Raw genomic sequence first — 12,634 nt, 5'->3', positions numbered from 1 at the left:
TCAGCTCTCCGGCTTCCCGATGTCCACGGTAACATTTACATAAAGCTGCAATCTTTCAACTGACAGAGTTGTATATGAGCAGCTGTTGATTCCATCCGTTTTCATCAAAGAAGATGTTTGTTTCATGAGCTTCCACCTTGAATTAAAAAAAAGAGATGAAGAGCTTAGTTGAAAGCCAAAATTTATGACAGATATATTTGATTTGATCTTGAATAAGCTGAAATAAACTGAGACTATAGTACAGTATTTTTAAAACAGGGCGCCTAATTCCCCCTACTAGACAAGGGAAGTTTATTTCTATAGCACAATTCAAAAAACAAGGTGATTGAAAGGGCTTTACAAAAACAGTAAAGCACAAATAAAAAGTATGATTTAAAATGTAAACAAAAAAGAAAGAAATAAGAACAACAGGTAAAATCTGTAGTTATAATAGGATCAAGTTTTGGAACTGCAGGTTTGGAGCAACCTGATCTCACAAAAATCCGTGAAATGCCCACGACCTCTCACCACTATTTTCCGTGGTACCAACACGGAAACTGGTAAAATTACGTGTGGGCACCACGGATATTGTACCATGCAAAGTCAATGGGATCCGTGGTCGTGATATATACACGGATTATGACATTATTATTATTTATATATTATTCTTTGTTATAGTGGCTAAATTATGCGTTTTTGTCGCGCAAGGTACGGTTTTTTACTGTCAGTTTGTAAAAACATGTTTTTAACGCTGTTTTAGCAGTGTTTTAATGAGGTTTTAATCTGAGCACCACGGATATAGTACTATGCAAAGTCAATGGGGGCGTGGTCGTGATATATACACGAATTATGACATTATTATTATTTATATATTATTCTTTGTTATAGTGGCTAAATTATGCGTTTTTGGCGCGCAACGTACTGTTTTTTAATGTCAGTTTGTAAAAGCCCGTTTTTAACGCTGTTTTAGCAGTGTTTTAATGAGGTTTTAATCTGACCACCACGGATATAGTACTATGCAAAGTCAATGGGGGCGTGGTCGTGATATATACACGAATTATGACATTATTATTATTTATATATTATTCTTTGTTATAGTGGCTAAATTATGCGTTTTTGTCGCGCAACGTACTGTTTTTTAATGTCAGTTTGTAAAAGCCCGTTTTTAACGCTGTTTTAGCAGTGTTTTAATGAGGTTTTAATCTGAGCACCACGGATATAGTACTATGCAAAGTCAATGGGGGCGTGGTCGTGATATATACACGAATTATGACATTATTATTATTTATATATTATTCTTTGTTATAGTGGCTAAATTATGCGTTTTTGGCGCGCAACGTACTGTTTTTTAATGTCAGTTTGTAAAAGCCCGTTTTTAACGCTGTTTTAGCAGTGTTTTAATGAGGTTTTAATCTGAGCACCACGGATATAGTACTATGCAAAGTCAATGGGGGCGTGGTCGTGATATATACACGAATTATGACATTATTATTATTTATATATTATTCTTTGTTATAGTGGCTAAATTATGCGTTTTTGTCGCGCAACGTACTGTTTTTTAATATCAGTTTGTAAAAGCCCGTTTTTAACGCTGTTTTAGCAGTGTTTTTATGAGGTTTTAATCTGACCACCACGGATATAGTACTATGCAAAGTCAATGGGGGCGTGGTCGTGATATATACACGAATTATGACATTATTATTATTTATATATTATTCTTTGTTATAGTGGCTAAATTATGCGTTTTTGTCGCGCAACGTACTGTTTTTTAATGTCAGTTTGTAAAAGCCCGTTTTTAACGCTGTTTTAGCAGTGTTTTTATGAGGTTTTAATCTGAGCACCACGGATATAGTACTATGCAAAGTCAATGGGGGCGTGGTCGTGATATATACACGAATTATGACATTATTATTATTTATATATTATTCTTTGTTATAGTGGCTAAATTATGCGTTTTTGTCGCGCAACGTACTGGTTTTTAATGTCAGTTTGTAAAAGCCCGTTTTTAACGCTGTTTTAGCAGTGTTTTTATGAGGTTTTAATCTGACCACCACGGATATAGTAGCCTACTATGCAAAGCAACCTGATCTCACAAAAGTCTGGGAAATGCCCACGACCTATTTCCGTGGTACCAACACGGAAAGTGGTATAATTCCGTGTGACCACCACGATATAGTACTATGCAAAGTCAATGGGATCCATGGTCGTGATATACACACGGATAATGCCCACGACCTATTTTCCGTGGTACCAACACGGAAAGTGCTATAATTCCGTGTGACCAACACGGATATAGTACTGTGCAAAGTCAATGGGATCCGTGGTCGTGATATATACACGTTTTTTGACATTATTATTATTTATATATTATTCTTTGTTAAAGTGGCTAAATTATGCGTTTTTGTTGCGCAAGGTACGGTTTTTTACTGTCAGTTTGTAAAAACATGTTTTTAACGCTGTTTTAGCAGTGTTTTAATGAGGTTTTAATCTGACCACCACGGATATAGTACTATGCAAAGTCAATGGGAGGCGTGGTCGTGATATATACACGAATTATGACATTATTATTATTTATATATTATTCTTTGTTATAGTGGCTAAATTATGCGTTTTTGGCGCGCAAGGTACGGTTTTTACTGCCAGTTTGTAAAAACATGTTTTTAACGCTGTTTTAAGAAGAGACAGGCGATATTTAAAGTTTCTCCCATTTCGTCAACCACAGGGGATTCCCTGGGCGTCCCCTCTACGTCATAGAGTGACGAGGGGGGATCCTGATCACGTGACGGATCCCCCCGAATAATAATGATAATGCTAATGATAATAGTAATATTAATAATAATAATAATAATAATAAGAAGAAGAAGAAGAAGAAGAAGAAGAAGAAGAAGAAGAAGAAGAAGAAGAAGAAGAAGAAGAAGAAGAAGAAGAAGAAGAAGAAGAAGAAGAAGAAGAAGAATGATAATAATAATAAGAATGATGATAATAATAATGATAATGATACTAATAATAACAATGATGATAATAATAATAATAATAATAATAATAATGCAGAAATTAATTAATTATTTATATTAATCATAATATTAATATTTAGTATAATAATAAATACACCTGTAGCACAAACCAGTGTTTATAGCAAACATTCAGAGACATTATCAGACAATGATTAATGACGCAACACAGTCTCACTCCGGAGGCGCAAATAGGCTCCTATTGGCTGCAATGTAATCCCGTCTGCGGCTAGATTTGACGCTCGGAGCAGGTGATCACCGCGAGCGGCTTCCCCATTCCTCTTTTTTTTTTAAAATGCATATACTTCAATTTAAAAGATGGTTTGATGACATTTCTAGCGAGAAATTTTCAGACACAAATAGAATACACCAAATTGTATGACACTTCCAATGTAATCCCGTCTATATGTGTATGTGTATATGTCTATAGAGCAGTACTTCAATTTAAAAGTGTGGTTTGATGACACTCCTAAATTAAATACTTACCTGCTGTATTCTACTGCCCTTATTTTTAACAGCTTGTGCTCTTACAACGCCATATTAAAACAAATTATAAACCACATTAACACTTCATAGAAACAAAGATCGAGGGATGAGGTCTTGAAACGTTGTTTAATACGTTACGCCACTGAACGCAACCCTTCCTGTCGCCGAGATAGGCAGCAGGACAAAACGTTAAAATAGCACTAATAAATGCATATATTGATCTTTTCCATCACATACATCTACTCACGATATAAATATACATTTTATGGTCACACTTTGTCTGATGAAAAATGAGCGGATATATTATTTCGGAACCCTAATGTCAACATCTTAACCCTAAACCGGAAGAGGTTACAGAACTACAATTTGCGCCAAGTTACAATACACAGCATTGTGCTACGTCATAGCTTTTGTAGTTCCAATGAATTAGCGCTTATATAAAACTGTGATCACGAACTTTGCAAGCTTATTATATGTTTTTAAGGGTGGGAAGCACGCCTGTTCGGTCTGATTTTGACTTTTGTATTGGTAAGAGGGTGAAATCATGTTTTTTATAGGTTTTGACCCTATTCAGTGGCGCCCCCTATTGGACTACTGTCGGGCATGATAGTAGAGGTGCAGAGCTTTCCAAAACTGTTGACCCCATGTCTCTAGCATATTTTGTTGTTGAATTATAGGCCTTCAAAAGTGTCACAGGTACAAGGTTCAAAGGGCACACCTGGGGAGCAGGAATTGCCCACAAATCTCATATTGACATATGTTGCTCCTGAGGTTAAGACCTTTCCAACGATGTCTTCACTGTTGTCCTACGACAAAGTTTGATTTTCTTGTTGGTACAGATCATGGATGTTTGACTTGTATATTCAGAGACCTATTTAAGGGGCTGAGCTGGAAACAATCAGTCAAAATCTTTTAACGAGTATTTTGTGGCCAGATTTCTTTAAGATATCGATGATAGTATTATACACAGTCATACTATTCAATTTGGACCAGTTCTGAGTTTATTTTCCCCTTTAAATACTGATTGTTTCACCTTTTGAAATTTTCCCATTAACTTAACATGGCTATTTAGAGACCCTTTAACCGCTTCCCCAGTCTGACAGGATGATCCTGGATGATCAAGGATGATCAAATGTATAATATATCATAGTGCTAATACATTTCTGTGTGTTTAAGTTATGCAAACACATCTTAAAAAATGTTTTTAAAAAAAGTTCAAAAGTTCTGGTAACCTCCTTCCGGTTTAGGGTTAAGATGTTGTTTGTGTTCAATAAATGGAGAGGAGACATGGAGCGTTTCTATCACTTCAGCAGTACTTTAATCAAAGATACGCTATACAGTTTATTGAACGTCTCTGCTTTAATTAACGTTCAACGGTTAACGTTCGAGACATCAGCTGTACAGCACTTCCTGTTTAACAGTCGGGGCAAAACGTTACCATGACAACACCGGAGGGGGCGGGGCCTCCCACTATAACAGAATCTCATAACAGATGTTGACATTAGGGTTCCGAAGTAATATATCCGCTCATTTTTCAACAGACAAAGTGTGACCATAAAATGTATATTTATATCGTGAGTAGATGTATGTGATGGACAAGATCAATATATGCATTTATTAGTGCTATTTTAACGTTTTGTCCTGCTGCCTATCTCGGCGACAGGAAGGGTTGCGTTCAGTGGCGTAACGTATTAAGCCACGTTTCAAAACAGATCTTTCAGACCTCATCCCTCGATCTTTGTTTTTATGAAGTGTTAATGTGGTTTATAATTTGTTTTAATATGGCGTTGTAAGAGCACAAGCACATGCCTCCGGAGTGAGACTGTGTTGCGTCATTAATCATTGTCTGATAATGTCTCTGAATGTTATCTATAAACACTGGTTTGTGCTACAGGTGTATTTATTATTATACTAAATATTAATATTATGATTAATATAAATAATTAATTAATTTCTGCATTATTATTATTATTATTATTATTATTATCATCATTGTTATTATTAGTATCATTATCATTATTATTATCATCATTCTTATTATTATTATCATTCTTCTTCTTCTTCTTCTTCTTCTTCTTCTTCTTCTTCTTCTTCTTCTTCTTCTTCTTCTTCTTCTTCTTCTTCTTCTTCTTCTTCTTCTTCTTCTTCTTCTTATTATTATTATTATTAATATTACTATTATCATTAGCATTATCATTATTATTCGGGGGGATCCGTCACGTGATCAGGATCCCCCCTCGTCACTCTATGACGTAGAGGGGACGCCCAGGGAATCCCCTGTGGTTGACGAAATGGGAGAAACTTTAAATATCGCCTGTCTCTTCTTAAAACAGCGTTAAAAACATGTTTTTACAAACTGGCAGTAAAAACCGTACCTTGCGCGCCAAAAACGCATAATTTAGCCACTATAACAAAGAATAATATATAAATAATAATAATGTCATAATTCGTGTATATATCACGACCACGCCTCCCATTGACTTTGCATAGTACTATATCCGTGGTGGTCAGATTAAAACCTCATTAAAACACTGCTAAAACAGCGTTAAAAACATGTTTTTACAAACTGACAGTAAAAAACCGTACCTTGCGCAACAAAAACGCATAATTTAGCCACTTTAACAAAGAATAATATATAAATAATAATAATGTCAAAAAACGTGTATATATCACGACCACGGATCCCATTGACTTTGCACAGTACTATATCCGTGTTGGTCACACGGAATTATAGCACTTTCCGTGTTGGTACCACGGAAAATAGGTCGTGGGCATTATCCGTGTGTATATCACGACCATGGATCCCATTGACTTTGCATAGTACTATATCGTGGTGGTCACACGGAATTATACCACTTTCCGTGTTGGTACCACGGAAATAGGTCGTGGGCATTTCCCAGACTTTTGTGAGATCAGGTTGCTTTGCATAGTAGGCTACTATATCCGTGGTGGTCAGATTAAAACCTCATAAAAACACTGCTAAAACAGCGTTAAAAACGGGCTTTTACAAACTGACATTAAAAAACAGTACGTTGCGCGACAAAAACGCATAATTTAGCCACTATAACAAAGAATAATATATAAATAATAATAATGTCATAATTCGTGTATATATCACGACCACGCCCCCATTGACTTTGCATAGTACTATATCCGTGGTGGTCAGATTAAAACCTCATAAAAACACTGCTAAAACAGCGTTAAAAACGGGCTTTTACAAACTGATATTAAAAAACAGTACGTTGCGCGACAAAAACGCATAATTTAGCCACTATAACAAAGAATAATATATAAATAATAATAATGTCATAATTCGTGTATATATCACGACCACGCCCCCATTGACTTTGCATAGTACTATATCCGTGGTGCTCAGATTAAAACCTCATTAAAACACTGCTAAAACAGCGTTAAAAACGGGCTTTTACAAACTGACATTAAAAAACAGTACGTTGCGCGCCAAAAACGCATAATTTAGCCACTATAACAAAGAATAATATATAAATAATAATAATGTCATAATTCGTGTATATATCACGACCACGCCCCCATTGACTTTGCATAGTACTATATCCGTGGTGCTCAGATTAAAACCTCATTAAAACACTGCTAAAACAGCGTTAAAAACGGGCTTTTACAAACTGACATTAAAAAACAGTACGTTGCGCGACAAAAACGCATAATTTAGCCACTATAACAAAGAATAATATATAAATAATAATAATGTCATAATTCGTGTATATATCACGACCACGCCCCCATTGACTTTGCATAGTACTATATCCGTGGTGGTCAGATTAAAACCTCATTAAAACACTGCTAAAACAGCGTTAAAAACGGGCTTTTACAAACTGACATTAAAAAACAGTACGTTGCGCGCCAAAAACGCATAATTTAGCCACTATAACAAAGAATAATATATAAATAATAATAATGTCATAATTCGTGTATATATCACGACCACGCCCCCATTGACTTTGCATAGTACTATATCCGTGGTGCTCAGATTAAAACCTCATTAAAACACTGCTAAAACAGCGTTAAAAACATGTTTTTACAAACTGACAGTAAAAAACCGTACCTTGCGCGACAAAAACGCATAATTTAGCCACTATAACAAAGAATAATATATAAATAATAATAATGTCATAATCCGTGTATATATCACGACCACGGATCCCATTGACTTTGCATGGTACAATATCCGTGGTGCCCACACGTAATTTTACCAGTTTCCGTGTTGGTACCACGGAAAATAGTGGTGAGAGGTCGTGGGCATTTCACGGATTTTTGTGAGATCAGGTTGGTTTGGAGCTTTATTCAGATGCAGCTGAAAAAAAGGAGGAGAGTTGCAACTGATCTGAGGCTTTCTGGGTGTTTGTTCCAGACATGTGGAGCATAGACACTTAATGCAGCTTCTCCATGTTTTCCTCGTTTTTTTTCTCCATAATTAACCTTCTCCAAGTAAAATATTGTGTCCAGCTGTATCAAATCCAGCACTGAGATCCAGTAAAACTAAGACAGACATGTTTCCCCCGTCTGTATTCAGACATATGTCATTAAACACTTTGGTCAGAGCGTCTCAGTGTTGTGGTTCAGTCTGAAACCTGACGGCATCATAACACTTGTTTTGGGTTAAAGGGTAAGTGAGCTGTTGAAAAAACTGCTTTTCAAATGACCTTGCGTAGAAATGGGAGATATGAGATGGGCCTGTAGTTGTTCATTTATCTCTTGTCAAGATTGTCGTTTTTCAGCAGAGGTTTAATTACAGCTGTTTTTAGTGGCTCTGAAAACACAGCTCACATCAAGGACAAGTTCATGATCAGTAACAGGTCTGACTCCAAAAACCTGTTGGCAGGATGTCTAAAAAGCAAGAGGAGTTCAGCTGATGTAAGATGTCCTCCAGGTCTTTGCTGTTAATGGGTTGAAACTGTTAAAACCAGTTTTTGGTGGATATGCTGAAACTGCTGCTTGTCTATTTATTTTTTTTTATTTTAATTTTTTTATTTTATTTATTAACATAGAGTGCAAACAACGACAAAAGACGACATCAGTTTGTGTCTGTGTGTGTGTGTGTGTGTGTGTGTGTGTGTGTGTGTGTGTGTGTGTGTGTGTGTGTGTGTGTGTAAATAAGATGATGAAAGTAGATACATAAATTGAGAATGTTAATTTGAGAGTAAATAAGTTAAACAAATAAATAATTATCATATAGAGTGGTGTAGCACGATATAATATAAATATAGCATAATAATATAGTAATATCCTAATATAACATAATTTTTATAAAATATTATAACATATAACCAAATGATAATGATGATGATGACCTGCTGCTTGTCTAATAGAATTGCAGGCCACGGGGGAATTAAGTTCAGTTGCTACTGACACGGGAGGGTTTGTTAGCCTGTCAACTGTAGCCAATAGGAACCGAGCATTATGGGCGCCCAGGGTGCAATCTTTGGGAGGGCGCAGGAGCGTCCTTGCAAAGGAAAAAAATGACAAAAAAACCCTTGCCAGTTTTCTAGAATACCTTTCCTTATTTCCATTAGTGCAGTGTGTGCTGGGTGTCCTCATTGTCACCCTGTCAGCTCAACTTGATACTGAGACACACACACACATAGACATACACACTGGCTTGTTCACCTGCATGCTGGCTCTCTAGTTTTTGGGTTTAGGTAGCGGTAGCGATAGCTTAGCTCAGACTGCGACGATCAGATCTCAAGATTTAGGTCGATTGCTGTTATTGTTTTGGTTGGCTCCGTGCCGGTTTCGTGCTTTGTTTGTGGTTTTTTGTTGCAGATTTCCAGTGCTTGACGTGTGTCTCTGTGTGTTCCTGCTTCCTGGATTGGCAGTGGATGTCGTCACCCCCCCCCCAAAAAAAAAAAAAAAAAAAACACTGGGTTTGTATGTGTATATTTATGTATGTGTACGCATATGTGTGCGTATATATATGTATATATATTAAATATAGTAATAATGCACATATATATACTTTTGGTTTCTACCGTCATGGTATCAATCATTAATATGTGTGCAGACAAGGTGAAAAAAAAAAAAAAAAAAAAAAAAAACTTGATACTGAGAGTCATACAGGTTGTGTGTGTCAGAAGAGGCGAGGAGGGTTTGGGGGGGTAAACCTGCGACTCCAGAGGTTGCCAAGGGGAAGGGAGGCAAGGGATAGACTGATCCCAGGCCAGTGAGGCCACGCAACGTCTCGATGACATAGTACAACCCCCAACCCCCAAACAGATGAATTACTTGTACTGACCTCTTTGGGTTTTTCTCATTGCCAGAGTCTCGCTTGTGAAACATCATGGTATAGCGGCCTACATCAGCAGGAGACTGCGCAGTCTTCATTTTCTGCACCTGAACCCTGTGCGTATCACAGCAGCATGAACGAGAAAATGAATGAAGGACTATGCATCACATCTACTGTAAACATGACAGACCAGCGACGATCTGCTATCATGTTTCTCACCTATTGTAAAGGTCATCATCTTCCCCACCCCAACCCCAGTAAAGGTTTGCAAAACCATTAATTTGTTCAAACTGTTCCTTGGTAAAAGCGGTAACTCCACCAAAGGCGATTTTGTTAAGCATCCTGTGGAAAATTACAATTCTTTTAGGACAAAAGACAATAGCATTGGATATTTATGAGAGAAGAATAAAGTTTAACCAATAACCCTTAGTCTATATAAACCTTTGATCTTAGTTGTATACTTACTTGTATCCTGTGTTATTCCTGCCAAATATCAGGTGTTTGGGCCGATTGTCGTCGCAGATATATACATTCTTGTCATTTTCAGGAATCAGGTCCACATCATGGAAGATGTAGCAGTCCCAACTGTGGTCCTTCAGCGCCTCCAAATACCCTACATTCATGAGCTTGGCTCGATTAAAAGTTGCATCGCCAGCCTGTTTAAAAGAGACGAAAAGAAAACGCATGCCACGACAATAAACATGTTCACTCCAGAAATAAGCGTTTAAGCATAAATTCTCTGATATGAAACACTGCATATCTATTTAGGGGACAGATACCTGGTGGACAACATAAAGGGCATAGTGTAGTTGCTGTCTCTGTAGAAATGGGTGCAGGTGATACAGCAAGTAGATGAGGTGGGTTTCTCGCCTGCGATGTGGGATGATGATAGCTACGCTCTGCTGCGCTGTACAACCCGAGGGCTCATACCCTCCCACAGACACTCCTTTTCTCTCATTCTCTACACTCTTCATTGTCAGAGAAGACTCAAAGGACGGCTTCACGAGTCCCTCTGTGGAAACATTGACAATGTCTTTTGCCAACACTGTTCAGCTACTTCATATGTGTCACATAAGCATGGATAATTAGAATAAGATACAAACAAAATGTCACATTTTAATACATACAAGATCTTGAGTTTTTAAAGGACTTTTTGCTACATTCAACTGTCTATAAACAGCACAAATGAACAAATTTAGGTTCAGGAGGTCACCGTCTAAGCCTGGAGATGAAGTTTGTTTTACAACACTAAGATTTGCTTAGCATCTTGGTTGGTCCTCTTTTCACTTCTATGATTACGTTTTTGACTCTATAAATTAATAAATATAAATAAAATTAAAACAAATATTATAACATAAAAGAAAGTCTTTTATGTTGCTTTAATAATTCAGAAATGTTTCAAGATTAGAAACACTGAACAATTTTATGCTTCACAAGCCAGTTTAAAATGAATACATTATTACTACATGTAATTACACTACTACTGAATATATACTATTCATGGATCTAAATTCTTGTAATTCAGTAATTAAGCTTAGATTTAATATTAAAATGATCTGAATAGTGAGATCTTCAATTTATGAACCACACCGTCACTCTGCTGAAAACTCCAACCAAGATAATTCATGGATGAATTATTGTGACAATGCCGTATCTTGTCTATGACAATTGTTTTTTTTGTTGTTTTGTTTTCCAAATCATGATATCATTTTGTCAAAGTAAACATAGATCACTTACAAACTTGAAACTGGATTTCATTAACTTCTGAAAATAGCCAATAGTCAGAATATGAAACACAGAACATTTATTCATTGGTCTTGGTTTACACTTACGCAGCAATGGAGACTCCACTGGGCATTCGCCTTTTTGTGTTGGAATGTATAGCTGATCAGGTATTGAAGCCCCGTTGTCAGGTTGATCCATCAGATTGTCTTTTCTTGTTTGCATTGTGGCAGAGAAAACCGGAATGATTTTCAAAGCTTCACCAGAGAAGGTGGCTATCCAAACCAGGACCAACACAAAGAGAAAGCTTAATAAAAAATATCTCCTTTTGTACAAATGATCGCCGACGGCTGAACAGAACCACATGGCTGACTTTGTGCCAGAAAAAACAAAGGATTAAAAAAGGCAAATATGTATCCTATTATTTATTGCATCAGGTATTTCTTCTGGTCAGAGGCTTTCAGCAAAAATCCAACCCCTGTGGACCTCGTGAACATCTACAACAGCACACTCTTCATCCCTACACAAACTGGCATGCCTGAAAACCAAGACTGGCACCTTACTCACTCACTCCCTTGTTCAGCCCGGAACTTCACAAACTCAAAAAACCACTCTGACAACTTTGAAACATCCCAAAGAAACCAGTCTCACAGTATATACGCCCTGGCATACACACACATATGCAAATCCGAACTAAATAAAGCCTGCCTTATCTACTACTTCTTCACTCTGGATCCTCCAACCCACGCACCCTGTTTTCCAACCATAAATAAACTCGTCAAGCTCGTCAAGCATTCACCCTGGAGATGTTCAACAACCTCATTTCATTTTTCAACTCCAAAATAGAAAACACACACAACCAGCCTGCAACCTCTTCTGCCTCCACCACGGTCCCCGAACCCACACCTCCTTCATCCTCAGACCATTGGCTCTCTACCTTCTCACCGATAACCACAGCTGAGCTCTCCAAGATACTCTCCACCATGAAATCATCCACCTCCCCACTGGACCCCATGCCCTCTGAACTCGTCAAAGCCTGTTTCACTTCTTTCTCTCATCATTGACACCTTCAACTCCTCCTTTACCTATGACACTGCCCCCCCACCTGTTAAGCTTGCTGCCATCACCCCACAAATAAAAAACCTGGTCTTGACCCTGACAACCTCAACAATTTCAG

General features: G+C 37.2%; 1 protein-coding gene across 1 annotated transcript; it reads right to left on the bottom strand.

Moving 5' to 3' along the window:
* Nucleotides 1-12,472, bottom strand: LOC133440621 (beta-1,4-galactosyltransferase 4-like). Its single transcript, XM_061717942.1, has 6 exons — nucleotides 12,322-12,472; nucleotides 10,515-10,747; nucleotides 10,201-10,391; nucleotides 9,955-10,077; nucleotides 9,745-9,849; nucleotides 1-136 (listed from the first exon to the last, which is right to left on the bottom strand). Exons 1-6 carry the CDS (start codon nucleotides 12,470-12,472, stop codon nucleotides 1-3), a joined length of 939 nt encoding a protein of 312 aa, XP_061573926.1.
* Between the last annotated feature and the right edge of the window lie 162 nt (nucleotides 12,473-12,634).

This window comes from Cololabis saira, chromosome 3 (assembly GCF_033807715.1).
Source record: "Cololabis saira isolate AMF1-May2022 chromosome 3, fColSai1.1, whole genome shotgun sequence".
NCBI lineage: Eukaryota > Metazoa > Chordata > Actinopteri > Beloniformes > Belonidae > Cololabis > Cololabis saira.
The sequence above is the reverse complement of the archived record's forward strand: the minus strand, read 5'-3'. Positions and strand labels throughout refer to the sequence as shown.